Source organism: Dasypus novemcinctus, chromosome 9 (genome assembly GCF_030445035.2).
Source record: "Dasypus novemcinctus isolate mDasNov1 chromosome 9, mDasNov1.1.hap2, whole genome shotgun sequence".
Classification (NCBI taxonomy): domain Eukaryota; kingdom Metazoa; phylum Chordata; class Mammalia; order Cingulata; family Dasypodidae; genus Dasypus; species Dasypus novemcinctus.
Window position 1 is genome coordinate 128281807 of NC_080681.1, and position 18554 is coordinate 128300360.

An 18554-nucleotide genomic window follows, 5' to 3' on the forward strand; every position below is an offset into this window, starting at 1 on the left:
GCCCCGCCGGAATCAGTAGCACCAGGTGCATCAGGTGTGCCGTCTCCACGGCAGTAGAGTGGGGAAGTGTCGGCACGCAGCAATTTTCATTGCGGATCCAGTCGTTCAGTCTCTTTCTTTTGGACACTAAAATATTCCTTGGAACATGGGTTACATTCTGAAAATTTTCTCAGGAGCGTTAGGCCTTTTTCGATCCATTTCCCGATGCAATCTTTCATTCTTTATTGCCTAGTAATTAACAACTAATTCATTAATAATATTTCGTGAATACAATCCATCTTTATTCATTCTTTCATCTGCAAAACACTTCCTGAGTGCCGACCCTGCGGTAGGCCTCGTTCCACCGCAGAGGCCTCAGCAGGAAACTGGACAGGCACAGTCTCTGCCCCATTCTGGAGGACGCGAGAGCTCGCACACAAGAACAAATGAGCACGTGCGCCCACATACACACTCAGAAACACACAGGCTGAGGAAGGAAGCCGGGCCATGTCAAGAGGGGCTGTTCCTAACGAAGGCACGAGTGGGAGGCGATGGGAGAGCTGGGTGGGGAGGAGGGGCCGGAGGATCCCTGTCTAAATTCCAACCTGGAAGAGGCAAGAGCTGGTGCCAAGGCCCACGCAGGGCGTGGGGGTTGCTGGCAGCAAAAGAGGACCCAAGGGCTGGAGCAGAGTGGAACAGGGAGAGAGTCTCAGGGGAGATCAGTGCCGGCCAGGGGCAGGTGACGTGGGGCCTTTGGCTTCGACTCCGATATATGGGACACCACTGAATGGCTTTGGGTGGTGGGTTCCCATGATGTGACTTAGGTTTTAGGGTGATCATCCAGGCTGCTCTGGCAACAGACTGAGGGCAGCGGGGGAGGCAAGGGGAAAAGCAGAGAGACATATTGGTCAGGTAATGCCGGGACAGCGTCCTACTGGCTCCGAAGTGTGGGTGGTGAGAAGAGGTGGGATTGGGTGTGTTTTGTGGAGGGAGAACCTAAAATATATTCTGATGTACTGGAGTGTGAATGAAAAAGAGACAAGCCAAGAACGGTGCCAACATTTTGGGTTAAGAAATCAGAAGAATGTCACTCCTATTTACTGAGGTGGGAAGGTTGTTGGAGGAGCAGTTTGAAGGTGAAAAGAGTTGAAGGTCGAGATGTCTGCTAGACACGTCCATGGAGATGCGCAGTAGGCAGCGGGGCTTGCATATCTGAGGTCAGGGCAGAGGTCCCGGCTCTGATCTGTAACTTAGAGAAGGCATTTAAGTCCATAGGACTGATGAGCTCACCTCGTAGCTCCAGAAGGAAGTGGCCCAGGATTGAGTGCGGAGGGACCGTGATGTCCTTGGAGACCTTGGAGGAAAAAACCAAGCATTGGCCGTAAACATAATCAATGCATTGTGGCAACTTGTTATGCCTCCTTCAATGATCCTAGAATCCTAGAAGGTGGATCCTTTTGGTCTCGTAGTGCTGGGCTGCACTGTCATGTTTTAGCCTCTAGGTGCTGCCATCTGGAAAAATGAAATATTCAGTAAGCACATATTTTAGACTCACTGCTTGAGGGTATATAATACAAGAGAAGATTCATCTTCACTATTTTGTAAATAATGGATTCTGTATATTGAGTTTACTGAGACTAATACACATACATAATTAAGATAAAGTGGATCAAGTTTACCATAAATCCCCTCATATAAACATAAAAATGCACAGAATAGAAATCACATTAACTTTTGTTTTTTCAAACAAATATTCTGAATCTGAAATTAAATTTCACTACCTTTTAGGCTTTGGATAAAAAATCTCCAGATGATTTCTTTGCTCTATTTCCAACTCAGTTTTTTGCCATGTATCCGTAATTGGCATTCCAGATTATTTTCAGCAAGGTGCAAATCTATGTGAAAATTCCCCAAATTCTTTCACATCTCAAAGCCAAACTTTGAAAGGATGATCTATAAGTGACTTGGCATGGGCAAGCTAGAGTAGCTAAAACTTGAATGCTGAAATTCTACTCATTAACAAGTTGTTAAATAATTAATAGGTTTGAGTTTAATTGCTTCTGTGTATATAATCTTGCTTTTTCTGAAAACCATCATTAATTTTCAGTTAGTTCCACTTGAAGTAACAAGGCCTAATGCTTCCAGTTAGAAATATGAATATTTATGAATACTTCTCCATCTGAGGCCAAAGGAAAAATAGGATTATTCAGCTCCTTAATGTTTAAAATGGAGTGGGGAGAGAAATGTGTCCATTTTAGTTTCTGACTGTGTGTTTATTTTTCAAGTTTAGATCTCTGACCTCAGTTAATTTCTCTAGAGAGCTCGTTAAATTTTATTCAAAGTGGAAATTCTGTCCTTGAAAATTCTGGTTTTCTGAAAACTACACTTAGGACAATGTTACACAGTCATTCAAATGGAGCCCCGCATGGAGTGGCTCTGGTATGGCTGCCGGTTCTACAGCATCTGTCACTTGGGCTCAAGTGAATGATTCTAAGACCAGGTTAGGGGTGTGAGCCCACAATCTCCCAATGCCAGGGAGACCTGCTGCTCAGCTCTGCAAAGGCAGCTTACAATGCAATTCCTGGGTGTTCATCTTTCTCTTAACTCTGCACCCACATGGGTGGGAGAAATGGGTGAGCTCAGAATCAATATCTACCAGTGGTTGAAACAGCCCTGTGGTAAGGGGGCTTTAAAAAGATTCAGGATTGTGGGAAGTTTTATTTTCTTCTCTTGAGCTTTTCCTTTTGCCAAATTATTTATTGTTACCAGGTAACATCATCATCATCATCATCATCATCATCATCCAAAAATCCTACTCAGTGTAGCGCTTAAGAAAATAGATGCTCAAGAGGCACATTGTCTAAGGTTATTTGGGCTTGCTTGACTGTTTCACTGACTTTCATTTGTGGTTGGAAGAAAGAAAAACAATTCCATATGTGCATACCTAAACACTCTATTCCTTACTTTTTCTTGTTTCTGATTATTATACAAATGGTAACTACTGTATGTGGTCCTCTGGGACTTGTCTTTTTCACACAACATTATGTTTCCAAGATTCAACCATACTGTTGTGTGTAGCTATAACTCATTCATGTTTAATAGTGCATAATAGTCTATTGAGTGAATATACTACAGTTTTTTTTTTATCCTGCTGATGAGTCTTTGGATTGTTTCCAGTTTCTTGCCTAATTTGAGCTGTGTTGACTCCTGGTGATATGTGAAAGGATTTCTTTAAAGGTATTTACCTAGGAGCATATTGCTAAGTTCCCATGTTATGTGTATGCTCAACTTTACAAGATAATGCCAAATGGCTTCTGAAATTGTACAAATTTACACTACCACCATCATCATCTGTTCATTAGTTGCTGCCAACCCCATGGATATAAAAGGGTTTATCATTATATCTTAATTTGCATTTGCCTGATTTTCAAGGATGTCAATCATCTGTTGGTTTATTGGACATATATGTTTCTACTTCTGTGAGATGACAATTTGTGTCTATTGTCCATTCTGCTATTGATTCATTTCTTGTTTTTTTTTAAATTATTGATTTAAGGGAATTCTTTGTATATTACCAATACTAAGACATTTTTCAGATATATATGTTGAAAATATCTTCTCTCATTTTCTTTATAGTGCTTTTTGATAAACAGAAGTTTTTAATTGTAATGGAGTCCAAATAACCAGTCTTTAAAAGAAAATATTTCGTGCTTTTCATGTTTTGCTCTAGTGCTCCTTCCCTGTCTATTAATATTTAAAGGTCAAAAAGATATTCTGCTATAATTTCTTCTAAACATTTTAGAATTTTGCTTTTTTAATTTTTTACTTTTATGTTTTAAATTTATTTGGAAATTAATTTTGGGTATAGTGTGAAGCAGAGATCTTATTTCATTTTTTAATGCATTTACTGTAAAGCCTCCCCTCCCCCCTTACCCATTGCTCTGCACTGTTGCCTCTCTCTTATTCATGTGGGTCTAATTCTGGCCTCTCTGTGCCTTTCCTCTGGCCAATTTGTCACCTTCTGTGACGATAAATGGCCTCGATTACTGCTTCTGCTGTGCGTTAAGTTCAAGACCTGATGTCTCAAGTGCAAAAGAAGACTAGAATGGGAGACTTGCACTGGACCCATTCTAGTCTTCTTTTGCACTTTTATTCTTGGTCTTTTCTCTTCCACGTATATTTTAGAATCAATCTGTCAAGTTCCACAGAATCCCTGTTAGAATTTGGATTAGAAATGCATTGAATCTGTAGATCAAGTTAGGGAGGATTGGCATCTTTTTCATATTGAATTTTCCTAACATGGATATATTGCATCCCCAAACAAGAAGCTACATGACCGAAGAGTGGAAAATAACAAAGTCTTCTTAAAAAATGCATAAAAGGAGCACACTGTAGACATCATGGAGAGAGGAAGGGAAAAGGCTCAAAACCTGTCACTGATCTGTACGTTAAAATGAGGTGACCCCTGTAACACAAGAATGAGAAGATACAGAGTGAGAAACAACGAGAGAAAAAGTAAGAGGCATGGATGAAAGATCCAAGAAATAAAATAATCACCTAGTAACGGGTGATCCAGAAAGTGACGTGGGAGAAAATAGACCAGAGGAAAATAATGGCCTAATCTCAAGAAAAGCTTGCAAAAGGACACACTGAGCACTGAACAAGCCCAATGGAAACACACCCAGCCCTAAATACAGCTAAATATTCTGAAATCCAAGTGAAAAAAAAATCTAAATATGTATAGAGGAAAGGAAGCTATTTCCAAAACAGCAAGATCAGTCTGTCATCAGTTATAATCTTTCAATCCAAAATTGTAAAAGGCAAGGAAGGCAATATCTTTAAAGTTCTAAGAGAAAGGAATTCGAAGGTAAAATTGTGTATCAAGACAAACAGCCAGTCAAGATAAAGGATAAAATAATATTTAAATCATGAAGATTTTTAAAAAGCATGATACCACCTATAAAAAATGCTCGAAAGAAAAATCCTCAAGTACGTACATCAGCAAAGTAAAAACTGAATCCAGGGAGGAGGAAAGCACACAATACAAGAATAAAGTATAAAGCAAAGAGCAAAACATAATTTTAGTCAAAATATTGTTAACATTGTTCTTGCTATGCTGAATAAACTGTTCTGCCTGGATCAAAAAGAGCCCTACTATGAAAAAGTAAAAACAATCAGCAACTAAAATTCCAAAAAGCTTACTCGGGTAACCAGAACAAGGAAAATTAAACTAGGCTAAAAGTCTTGCCTTTCTGGTGAATAGGTTATAGCATCTGATTAATTCTGGAAATTTACAGGAAGAAATGCCTATTTAAGTATGTTCCGTGACATTCTTAAAGGCAGTCACTAGTTTTCTAGAAATATGGTGTAGATATTCCAAGCCTCTGGAAGAAAAGACATGAAATGAATAAAACTAAGTTAATCCAGCAGATTTTTAGTGGGAGAAAAAATAGAGCTAAAAACACCAAGATAGTAGGAGTGAAACTAAGTGTAATTACAATAATTGTGAAGGAGTTAAAATTTGCATTAAAGCAAAAGAAAAAAAAAGCTTAAAGTCAATTTCCAGAAACATCCCTAAAACAACATCAGACAACAAAACAAAGTGAGAATAAAGAGCCACTTAAAGAAAACAATATGACAGTTTACAGCATTATTAGTAGAGTCTTAAGAACAAACAAACACAGCCTGGGGATAAAGGGGCCCCAGACCTGCTCACTAACTACTCTTCTCTGCTAACACTTGCATGAATTATTTCACAGGCTATTCAGAAGAAAAACATGCATCTTATAGAAGAGGAAACTGAGGTTCAGAGAAGATCGTGAAGGCAGGCAGTGGCCCGCTGGGAAGTGAAGGTTTGCACTTGGCCGCATGAGTCAGAGCCTGTATGTTCCCTCAATCTGCTCATCCTGGGAACTGGAACTTTCTACAGCTGCAAACCAGGATCACAGTGGGCACATCTGTCCCAGTCCCGTCTCCCCTTGCTGCACAGCTCTGCTCTCAAATCAGTCTTTCCTTGGTCCTTGGGAGGACTGCACCGTGGTGACCTGGCTATTCTTGAGAGAAACGTCCAGGATGAAGGGCCCCAACTTGTATCAGAACGGACGTTTGTGCAGGAAGGGTGGCTGTGTGAAAGCGGGATCTGGATCTGTGCAGAATCATCTACAAAAGTGTGATAAATATCTCTCGTGGCACAGGAGCTGGGTGGCCAGGGCAGCCACAGCCACGGGCGTCTCCCCATGGTCACCGGATGCTGATATTGCTTTCCTGTGCCTGTGCCCACTGAGCAGCACAGACAGTGCTGTCCAATGCACCTGCCCGGCGTGAGCTCCCCTCCGCACCTGCCAGGTCAGCTCCCCTCTGCACCTGCCAGGGCAACTCTCCTGTGCACCTGCCAGGCCAGCTCCCCTCTGCACCTGCCCAGGGCCAGCTCCCTTCTGCACCTGCCCAGCGCCAGCTCCCCTCCACCTCCTCTCAGGCTTCCAGAGAGGGAGGACTTCGAGGGGGGCTGGTTGCAGGTGTCGAGCCATGCCTGTTCCCTTTAATCCACAGACAGGTAGACAAAAGATAAAGGGTAATGAGCTGTTGTTTGCAAATGCTTGGAGGCTCGCTCAGTGGGGTTCCAGCCAAAGCATTGTAGTTATTTTAAGAAGACACAAATCACTGATTCTATGATATAGAAGGAGTGTGCCCAGGGCTCGAGCTTCCCCAGGATGCCCGCACTGGCTCAGCTTGCCTGCTCTTTATCTGGCAGAATCCTTATTTCTAGCTAAAGAGTTGGGATCCGGCAAAGGCCCCTTCAGTGGCCAGACCAACACAGACTAGCCCAGGTGCTAAGGCCATCAAGCCCCCAGGGCCCAGCCGGCCCAGCTCGCCTCCCACCACCCCCTTCTTCCTCCGAGCTTTCCTGGTGATTTTTCTCTGACTGCATAGCCTGCCCTTGCTGCCTTCCTCTCCTTCCTCCTTTTTAAATCCTAGCCAGGTGACAGGGGCGATTACAAAGAGCAGAGGATTAGAATTAGGGTCAAGGGGCAGGTGTCCGTCTTGGCATTTGCTAGCTGTGTGGGCGTGGGGATCACCGCAGCAGCTTTGACCCCTCCTCATCGCCACCACACCTGTGATAGCAACAGTGGGACTAATGAGGAAGCAACAAGGAGGCAACAGCCATTTATTTATCGTGCATTCTGCGCCCAAGCCGTGTATGTGTGATCACTGACCCTTCACAGAAACCTGAGTCAGGTGTTGCTACCTGTTTATAAAAATGAGTTAAACGGGGATCAAAAAGTTCAGGAAAAGACACATACTATAGGATTCCATTTGTATGAAATACCCATATTTGGACAGACCATCGATATAGACACAGATTACAAGTTTCCAAAGGCTGAGGCTCGGGGTTGATGGGGCGGGGCGGCTTCACGGGCTTGAAGTTTCCTTTGGGGTGATGAGAATGTTCTGGAACTAGATAGCACTAACATTGCACACCATTGTTAATGTACTAAATTCCCCTGAATCGTACGCTTTAGCGTGGCTAACATGGTACATTTTACAAAAGTAAGAAAACAAGCTCAAGGAGAGTCTGCACGTCTTTCTGAGTCCAAGGGGGTTATTTCCAGCCGTCCCGCTCTGTCGCTGCCTTACCTGGACTGGGCTTCGCTTTTCCCAGCTGTGAAAAGTGGAGGATAAAACGCCTCGCAGACACAGTGATGGGGCTCCATGCAAAGTGGAAACGCAGGGCCCTTTGTTAAAAAAGTGCTAAGAATTTCAAGATGACAGCAGAGCATGAAACCCAGCATTGGCCGGGCGCGGCGCAGCCAGAGAGGCTGGCATTTCACACAGGAAAACGTGCCGCGGGTGCCACATTCGGAACTGGAGGACAAGAAGCAGCCTCGTCACAGAGCCGACTGACCTGCCCGTCATTCCACAAATAAAAAAAATAGCAATAAAAAGAAGGGGAAGGAGAAGAGGTAAACACCCATTGCTGACTGAACAGCTGGCACCGTGGCCGGAATAGAACACGCATTTAATCATTTTTCATCACTGAACAACTCTATAAAGTAGGCACTATTATGATCAGAGAAGTCAGAGGGTCCGCTTAGCGCCCCTGGCTGGTGAGTCGCAAAGCCGGGCCGCCCAACCCCAGGCCTGCTACATTCCAACACCCACGATCTCATCATCGAACAAACGCACGCACGTGGATCCAAGGACGCAGGTGTGTGAGGGTAAGAAAAGGAAGAGGCCCGAGGCGGGGCTCTGCCCTGATGCTCAGTCCCCTCGTTGGTTCAGGCTATCCCGCCCTCCTGCCTCTGCTGCGTCCAGCACAGCCCACTCTGTTTTTCTTTGGAGTGTTTACTTGCAACTACGAAGCTTTCTCAGCACCTCCTTCCCCCTTTGAACCTTCTCACGCAGGGCTTCCTCGCCTCTCTTTAAGTGGGTTCGTTTCTGCCAGGTGTCCTCTCTGAATTGCTTGATATCATCCTAAATCTGCCTGGGTATCCTGGGAGTGGGGTCCCTTCTTTCCCTGCTCCCCGCTTGTGGTCTACAGCACAGAAGGGGTATCATATTCTGTGTTGATGCTGTAGGACAGAGCAGGGTCAACAGTGGGTGAGGATAGAGTACCCCCGTCCTGGCTACTCTGTAGGACCAGCACCCCACTTCTGCCCACTTTCTCAAGCTGCAGCCATCTGGGCTTATCCAGGGCATCTAGTCCATGCCCACTCGACCCAGGAGTCTGCAGAGCATGAGGCAAATGCTTTGATAGCCCATCTTCAGAGTGCACATCTATGCTACTTCTTATTCAGTGTTGTCTTTGTTTTATCCTGGCCCATGGCAGGTACTCCAGGAAACGGAATCTAAAGAGTTTTAAGGAGGATAATAGACTCCCCAGCCAAGAAAGTGTTGGAATATGTGCCCATGATCTGACACAGCCTCCAGATGACCTTAAGGATGTCATCTGGTATCCTTACTTGGAGAAACACAAGCTCCACCTGTCTTTGGGTTTACTCCAAATTGGAGATGGCCAGGCTCTTTAGACCTGCCTGTGTGGGCATGTTGCAGTTTGCCTGTGGTTGCTCTAACAAATGCCACCGACTGGTTGGGTTCAACTACAGAAATGTATCATCTCCTGGGTCTGGAAAGCAAGGCATGGGCAGTGTTGTGCTTCCTCTGAAGTCTACAGGGCTCCAGCGGCCAGAGATCCATGACGTCCTCTGGCTTGTGCTAGAACTCAGTCTCTCCGCCCATCATGTGGTCGACTTGCTTTCTGCCTTGACCTGTGTCCATATTTCCCCTTCTTTTGTGGACACGGTCGTTTTGGAGTAGGGCCCCCCTAACCAGTTTGGCTTCATCTTAACAACCTCCTTAAAGGCCCTGTTCACGGGGGCTGGGATTGGAACATCCTTCCTGGGAGACACAGTTCAATCCACAGCGGAGTAGGATCAGGCTGTTTGTCCTCACAGGCAAGGGGTGGACGGGACTAAGACACCATGCACCTGCTCCGCCCGCCGGGATCCAAGGAAATCAGCTGGGGTCGCTGTCAACCAGGCCAGAGGTAACGTATGCACGCATCCACGCCCGGTGCCTACCCAGGTTCTCCAAGCAGAGGGGCTCTTCCCAAGGTGGTCATGAGTGTTCAAATGGAGGAATTCTCCTTGTGGGGTGCCTGTCGGTCTCAGCTGTCCAGTCCGCATTCCCACACTCCCTCCGCTGCGTTTGTTGTCCGGTTCTTGTCCGGGCTTCTGTCATGAGGGCCCAGCTCTCCAGGAGTGCCCCCTCCTGCTTGGCCTGCCTGCCGGCTGGTGCCTGTCCCCTGCTGCCCCTTTCTATGCAGACTCTGAAAGCCTTGCCTGCCTCTCCCCTGGCAGACCTCGCTCCACGTTCTTTTACGCCATTGTCAGCCTTGTTGTCTTTTAGCTGCAGAAGCACCTGGAATACTCCCTCTGGCTCTCCTGTTGCAGAGTGGGTGTTTTCTGCCTGTATGGACCCCCCCCCCCCAGGTAGGGAAAGCATGGCACGGGCAGGACCCCTGCTCGATTTCCCTGCATTGCCCCTCTGGGGTGGTGGATGGAGGGCCAGAGCCGGGGGTGGTTCACATGACCCCAAGTGCTCTGGACACAATCATGTTGGCCTCCAAGACACCCTGGGAATGTCGCTGGCCAACGCTGGGCACGAATGCCCACCTTGGTACCCCTTGGGCCGACAGCGCCTGGGGTGTGGTCTTGGACTGACAGGCAGCCTTTAATCAGGGGAGAAAAGGCAAGATCCAACAAGATTTAGGCAGGATAAAGCTTTCTCAACGTGCACTTGCTGCTTTCGCAGGAATTTGAGCCTGCTGTTGAGCATCTCACAGCTATGCAGCTGTTTTCTCATTTTCAATTAAGAAACCATGGGGGTTAAAAAAATATATATATATGTATATATATATGCTTATGATCCAGAACCTTTATGAGCCTGTAAACTTTCTTTGGCAATTAGATGATCAGTGTGCTAACTGGCATGTTTGTATGAATAAAGGGGGGTTCACAATAGTAACAATAATCCAAATAATAACACCATTTTGGGTACCTAGTAAGGATTTATTAAAAGAATATTATCTAAGTATTGAGACATGGTAGATATTTATTAGGCAGAGAACTGATTTATTGAACTGGAATCTGCATGAATCCTTGGAAGCAGGAGGCTTTCCTGCAGTCTTGGGGAAGTCAAGAACGATTCTGAATGGCCAGGCACGGCACAATGATACTTATTGGATGCCCTGCTAAAGTTCGCTTAGGGTCACTGTCAAGTTATCTGAGTGAGCTTGGGAAAGGTGGGAAGGCACCTTTAGTAATCTTTAAGATTCAGTGTTTGGGGCTTGGTGCAGGTGCTTCTGAAAGATTTGAACCATCAAAGGATAAAAACAAGGAGATTGGACTACAGATCCAGAGAACCAGCAGGGAGAAATTCAGAGGCTCCAGTCCCAAGCTAATGAATCCCAGCTCTCTGTCTAACGACATCCTTATGCGTTGGTAAAACTTGCAGAGTGTTCTAGCTCAAATGCCTCAGATCTTGTTTTCACTGATGCTCCCCCAGGATCTCATCAGCACCATGACTGTGGGCAGGGGAGTGGAAAGTGGAGAGATGACGTGGTAACCAGGATTCTTGATGCATATTGTATCATGTAGTTCTCCCCCCAGCCCCCTGATGCTGGCCAGGTATTGTTCCCACCTCACAGATGAAGAAACTGAGACCTAGGAAAGTCCCACAGCTTGTCTGAAGCCGTACAGAAAGCCATGAGCAGCGCTGGGGTCCATGCCCTGAAATGCCCCCGGTGCGTATGGGAACAGCTGGGTCAGCCTGTAGTCTCTGACCTTCCCAATCAGACTGCGGGGAATGGAATTCAGGTGTTACCAGAGCTAACATGTCACGTCCAGGAACACCCTCTCGAGTGTTTAACTTGCAACAAGTAAATGGCTGCAAAGAGCTTGGTGCAGTTTGTTTCTCGCTGTGACTTCACACTTGCACCTAGGGGTCCAGAAATAACACGATTCAATTCCAAAGGCAGTTTTGCAGATTCTCATGCTACCCTCAACAGATGTCTTTTGATTCTGCAATATTTCCAACTGTCAGAGCAGAAAAAGCAATAAATAATAATGTTCTCCTATTTGCATAGCAATTGCACACACTGCATAGTAGAATAACTTTGTTTCTTTCCTTTTCAAAATTTTGTAATGCCGTCTGAATTCTCGGAACGTTTGCATATCATTCCCAAGATGCTCATGGAAAGCAAATATTTAGACTACATGGGCATTATTCAGTTTTAGAACATATTTTTTTCAGGAAAATAAATGTTACTTAAAGCAGATGGAGTTACTGTCTCTAATGTGCAGCTCAAAATCCTCCTTGATTTATTTTTACTCTCTTCGTATGATACTATCTTTAAAACATCCCCTTATGGCAACCACAGATGTGTGTGAGGTATTCACTGTCCTTGCTTTTTATTTCCCTACTGCAGGTCTGTGCAGAAGTACACTAATCCCCAAACAAATCCCAGTGTGGGTTATCCTTTAGTTAAAGAGAAAATCTACAGCTCTCATGCCATTATGCTAAAACGCAAGGGGCTGTCACAACTTTTGTCATACCAGAGTTGCATTACACTACAAAGTGCTTGAAAGAAGCAGGTCATGCATTTGCCTCTGAAGAAAACTTCTTGTTATTCTGAAAGTTTTGATATAGCATTGATTATGATGCATGAGGGCTTTGCATTTCCATTTTGCCAGCACTGAGTTCAGGTAAGGATTCCAACAGAAGGCAAGGAATCTGTGCCGTAACATCTGCAAGTAAGTTTCAGAAGCCAGGAGCTCTGTTCAACTGGGTGACAATTTGTGTGCTGGGAGGAGCATGCAAGGGCGGTTGTGACATGAGGAATGGGAGCCTGGGTGTTGGACAGGCGGCTTAGGACTCACTTGCCCCAGCCAGTATCCTCTGATAAGAGCAGGGTAAGCAAGACGCTGTGCTTAATAGTGAAGAGTTGCATTTAATTTAATTTAGCTTCCATGATTATTGAAAAATGGTTACAGGAAGATTAAGCTGTGAAAGTAATGGCATTAGCAAATAGCAAAAGGATGTGGTGATCCATCAATCTGCGAAACGCTGGGCACCTCGACTCCACTTCCTTTGACTTCATTATTAATAATAATGAATAATCAGAGCTGGGGCTTTCTGAGAAGCTCTTAGCTCCAAATTCCAAGGCACTGTCCAAAGATTAACCTCTCTATTCGCATACCTTTGCGAGTCAGCAGTTCTAGGTAGGAGTAATTGAGGCAGAAAATGAGTCCCATGGAAGGAGGAAGATGGCACTGGGGTGAGTTTCAAACCAGCTTGAGCTTTGCAGCCTCCAGCTGGGGGGTGGGGGTTGGGGCGATGCCTCCTGGGTGGGTGGTGGAAAGACCCTTGAAGCCAGGGGAGCTGGGGATTCTGACTAGGTGCTCACGGCCATGGAAAGCATCAGAAGGCTCTGGCTTTTGTTACAGAATCTATCACTTCCTAAATCTCAGCTGACTCATCTGTTAAATGAAGGCAAGGGATAGAAAAGGAGTAAGACCTTGTGTTGTAAGGATTAAATTAAATAAAGCATGTATGCTATGCATTAAGATGACCGATGACAATGAATTCTCCACTTACTGCTTTCAAAGAAGCCAACATAGTCCTGTCCTTCCTTACGCAGGTATTCCAAGGATTGAATGAGGACCAGCAGACACCTATAAACAGTTATTTACCCACCTTTGTGAGACACTCAACTTGGAACCGTGGTGGAACCAAGTATTCATGGCAGAGTCCAGCTTTCAAATTATCTAGGTCCAAGTTGACAATGTAAGGAAAACATAGTAAAATACTTAAGAGAAGGAAGAGGATATAAAGAGTTCTATGGACCCAAGGGGGGTGAGAAGGGAAGGCTTCATGGATTTCTAAATTCATTCATTCATTCATTCATTCATTTTGTTCCTGCAAGAAATCTTAATTGAGCATGTATTGTGTGTATTAGCCAAAGTTCTCTAGGGAAACAGAATCAACAAGAGATATCTGTCAATAGTGTGTGACTTTATAAGAGTCCCTCATGCAGCTGTGGGGGTGCACAAGTCCAGGTTCCACAGGCAGGCTGCAACCAGAGGCTCCAATAAAAGTCCAATGAAGGTTCTTGATGAGTTCTGGGAGACGTTGACTGTCCCAAGACGAGCTGAGAAATTATCTCTCAATGCTGGAATCATTTCCCCCTTTTAAGGCATTCAACTGATTGGGTTAAGTGTCACTCACTGCTGATGGCAATCTCCCTGATTGATGTCATTATAACCAGCTATCTATGATTTCCCACTGCAGTAAAGTCAATGGTGACTCAAGTCCATAAATGCCCTTGTATTACAGTTAGCCCAGTGCTTGCTTGACCAAATAACTGGGCAGAATTACCTGGCCTAGTTGACACATTAGCCTAACCATCTCACTGTGTGCCAGGCATTATTCTAGTTTCCGGGATTGGAGGAGTGAACAAGACAGCTCCCTCAAGTTGCTTATCTTTCGTCTAAGGGACAGAACATAGAGCACAGCTAGGAATGGAGTGTGAGTGAAGATGAGCCCACAGCTTCCATACCTCCTGCTCCAGGGACTGTGGCTGGCCAGGCCCCTGCTGCTGTGCTGTGAAATCCATCACCGTATTGGCAACAAGGCCACACTTCCCACAGGCTCTTGGTCACCAAGGACCAGGTGTTGCAGGGGTCCTAAGTCACATCCCTGGCTGGGAGATACCAGGCTCCTTCTTTAGCCAACTCGGGCTCCAGGATCCCCCAACTTCTTTGCTAAAACTTCCTGAGACTACCTGGCAGCCTGGGCTCTCCTTCACGGGAGTTAGGAGGTCCAGGTAGGACCCTCTCCTGACCATGTTGGGCTCCCCTCCATTTTCTTTCCTGGGTATTTCCTCTAATAACACCTTGCATGTTTAATCCCATTCTGGAATCTGCTTCTCAGAGACCCCAGATCAATGCAGATGTTTTATAGAAAAATAAAGCAGAGAAAGGGTGAAATAGAACTGGGGTGTGGGGCGCCTCGGGGATCTAGGTGTTTGCATCTCTGAAGGAAGACAACTCTTTGCAGAAAGGTTGTGAACCAGCGCTACTGGTGTGTGTGGAAGTGGGAGGCAGAGCAATGAGAGATGCGGACCAAGGGGTCCAGGGACCAGAATTTATTAAGGCTTTCAGAGCATTGCAAGGAGTTTAGATCCTATTCTGTGTGGGAGAAAAAGCCACCGAATGGCTGAGAGCAGGGGTGTCAACCGACGTGATTTAAGGTTTTGCAAGTTTCCCTTTTGAAGTGTGAGAAATGGGGAAACCGGGAAGACTTCTCCTGTAAGACTTCAGATGAGAGGGCAGGGGGCTCGGGGCAGGTGGGCAGAGCTGAAGAGCTAGAGGGGTCAGGTCAGGGAACTTCTGGGAAAGTGGAGTCAATTGCATTGTCTGAAGCAAAGTTCTGATTTCTGGTCCAACCAAGTCAGTGGAATACCCTTTACTGGTGTTGGGGAGAGAGGAAGAAGCAGACTGTGGAGGGTCCATTGAGGCCCTTGTCCAGGTCTCAAGGGAGACGTTGGACCTGGAATCTAGAGAACATATTGGTTGAACCAGACTCTAACAGACGGTGCATTTCCCGCGGGGGAAGCCTGGGAGAGCATCTGTGGAGAACAGAGCGGCACCCAGGAGTGAGGCAGGTGCAGGGTTGTTTGTAGAGCCCTTGGGAGGCAGTGAGGAGACCCCTGCCAGGACAGGTGGGGCTCGATGGTGATGGGCTGTGGGGTTGGCTTCCCACCTGTGAGGCTTTGGAGCTACTGGAATTCCAAAGCGGAAGAAGGGAGAGTTGCAGGCAGAGATCAGAGATGGACAGAAGAGGCGATCATTCCAATGTCCAAATTGGTGGCAGAAGGAAAAAAATCCAGGAGCGCAGAATGTAGCACAGCAGCTTACATTGCCTGGGAGTAGGTTTGTTTCTTAGAGGTACCAGGGATTGAACCCAGGACTTCCTACGTGGGAAGCAGGTGCCCTTTTTTTTTTTTTTTTCTTTTTCTTTTAAAGCTATTGTTTCCTCAAGGGAAAACTTGTATTCAATTCTTCTTAATGAATTGAAAGCAGAACACGATGGGAGCTTTTCTGTCCCCACAACAAAGGGAAAAACACCAACGAAACTCATTGGCCTTTGGCTGCCAGCACCGTAATCCACCCCCTCCCCTGACCTTTCTCTTTGCCCTCTCTTCCCAGCCAGCAGCGCTGAGACCTGAGAAGCCCTGGCTGGGGAACATGGCTTGGGCCAGGCCGAGGCAGCTGGCCTGGGCTGGGGCTGTGGTTTCTTGTTGGCTCTGATGACAGTAGAAAAGGAGAGATGGAGCGGGGACCAGGCAAAGTTAGTTTGACCCACTACGGTCCCCTTTCCTCACCAAGCCAAGAAGTCTCTCTACCACCTCTGGTTTGGGGACAAAGCCTTGTCTTCTGGAAGACTTTGCCTCAGCGTTTGGACTCTCTCAGAGGGCGCCTCTCTAGGTCAGAAGACGGTATATGCAGAGAACTCCCCGGCGCACCTCTGCTACCCGAGCTCTCACCAACCCCTTCGCCTCCACTCGGGGAGGTGTGACTTGTTTCCTGACTTTCACTTTTTTCTTTGGGGGACTACAGCCTCGGATTTGGGGAGTTGCTGGTCCTGGTGCTAGCTCATCAGCCAGGTCTCTTCTCGACCTTGGTTGAGGTAGCCAGGGCTGGGCTTAGGCTGTCTTCTGAGGTATGGGCTTTCATTCTGAAATAAACCGTAACAGCAAGAACTGCCTTTCCCTTAGCAGCTTTTGGGTCCCGCGTCATCACACCTGCTCCCCGTCCCTCCGCCACAGAGACCCTGGGAGAGGTCCCTTTCATGCTGGTAGAGGAGCCTCCTACGGGGAGAAGGTGGTGGTGGTCTCGGCCTCCACACTCATGGAGGAGCGCCGGGCGTGCCGGCAGGAGGACCACTGCCGAAGCTGCTCCTGGCTGAGGCACCCCAAGTCCTTGAAGAGCTTGAAGAGGTCGTTGCGGAACTTGACGCCTATGAAGGCATACAGGAACGGGTTGATGCAGCAGCGCACGCAGGCCAGGCTGTAGGTGACATCTTAGGCGATGTTGAGCTGCTTGCTGAGCTCACAGCTGCTGTTGGTGATATTGAAGTTGGCCACGGTCTGGGCCAGGACCACCCCATTGTAGGGCAGCTGGAAGACGACAAAGACCACGACCACGGCGATGATGACCTTGATGGCCTTGTTCCGCTCAAAGTTGCGGGCCTGGAGCAGGGTGCGGATGATGACGAGGTAGCAGAAGCTCATGGCCACGAGCGGGATCAGGAAACCCACCACCATCTGGGCCACCTGGATGGTGATCAGCGCCTCCACGTGCTCGGTGATGAGAGAGCACTGCGACACCTGCTCGCTGCTGCTCTTCTGGATGCCGCTGTAGAGCAGCTCTGGGATGGAGAGCACCACGGCCAGCATCCAGATGCCCAGGCAGGAGAGCTTGCTGACGAGGAGGACATGGGCACGGTGGCGGTGGGCCGAGACGGCCTGCACGATGGCGACGTAGCGGTCGATGCTGATGCACAGCAGTAGGAGCATGCCGCTGAAGAAGCTTATCTTGTACACACCAAAGATGAACTTGCAAAAGTGGACCCCAAAGTCCCAGGACTTGGCCGCGCTGTATGCCCAGAAGGGAAAGGTCAGGAGGAAGAGGATGTCTGCCACGGCCAGGTTGAGCAGGTAGGTATCTGTCATGGTCTTGAGCCTCTTGAAGTAGACATAGGTCAAGACCACCAGCGTGTTGCCCAGCAGGTCCACCAAGCAAATGACTGCATACATGATTGGCAGGAACAAGGCCTTAAAGTTCCGCACGTCCTTCTTGAAGGTTTGGCAACTGCCTGAGAGAAGTGCCAAGGGCACTTCAAAATCATCAGAGGCAAAGAAAAAAATTAGGGCTTGCCAGGGTGGAGGCTAGAAAGAGATAAAAAAGGAAGAGCTACACAACAGCGAGTCCCAGGGAGCTCTACTCACCTACCAGTGAGCAGGTACAGGGGGACGAAGAGGCCCCAACCCAGATGAGCAGAGGTGGGTTTTAGGAAAGTCGAGAAATCCAAGGGAAGCGAGGAGTTTGATATTATCACATGTTAGTGTTGAAAAAAGAAATATGTGAGTTTATTCCTTCTCTTGACAAATATTTGTAAAGTGTCTGGCAAAGCATGGAACCCAGCTCTGTGGGGAAGCTTGCCCTGAAATATTCTTATCATTCTAATTACTTGCATAGGTTTTATTCCCAGATATTTAATGATGAAAATTTCCGAACATACAGAAATTTGAAAGAATAATATAATGAACACATATGTACACACTACCTAATTCTACAAGTAACATTTTGCCATATTTGCTTTATCACATATAAACCCATCTTAAATTTTATGCATTCCAAAGTACACTTGTCCCTAAATATTTCATCTAGAATATAATTAGAGTTAAATAGTTGTTCATTAATCTTGGTAAGTTTCAGCAAATGCTTAAAGCTGTCTAAAGCAATACCCTACCAAGAAATAGAATCTTACCCTCATCTGAAAGAGTTTCCTCTTGTGTTTTCCTTGTTAATCCCTGCCCTTCCTAGCAACGACCATCGTTCTGCAATTTTGCCTGCTCTGGAACTTCATATAAATGGAATGATATAATATGTGCTCTTTCGTGTAAAGTTTACTTTATTTCGCTAACTTTTTTTTAAGATTTAGCCGTATTGTAGCTTTTTACTTTGTATTGTATCCTTTTTACTTTGGGATAGTACTCCATTGCACGGACATACTGAAGTTTGTTGAGCAGTTTTCCTCATGGCGGACCTCTGGGCTATTTCCAGTTTTTGACTATTGTGTGAATAGAACTGCTGTGAACATTCATACACAGATCTTTTTGTAGATATGTACTTGCATTTCTCCTGCATAAATAAAACCAAGAGTGGAATGTTTAAGTTTGATGTGAAAAAGCAAAACCATTTGGTAAATGACAGTGTACCTTCTCCCCTCAT

The 18554-nt window shown here is 46.2% G+C and overlaps 1 protein-coding gene across 1 annotated transcript; it reads right to left on the reverse strand.

The window, feature by feature from the left end:
• Positions 1–15564: 15564 nt before the first annotated feature.
• Positions 15565–17356, reverse strand: LOC101432801 (C-C chemokine receptor type 7-like). The gene is given in 1 exon segment (XM_058304834.2): positions 15565–17356. A coding segment is annotated over 1 exon segment (948 nt). The 3' UTR covers positions 15565–16408.
• Between the last annotated feature and the right edge of the window lie 1198 nt (positions 17357–18554).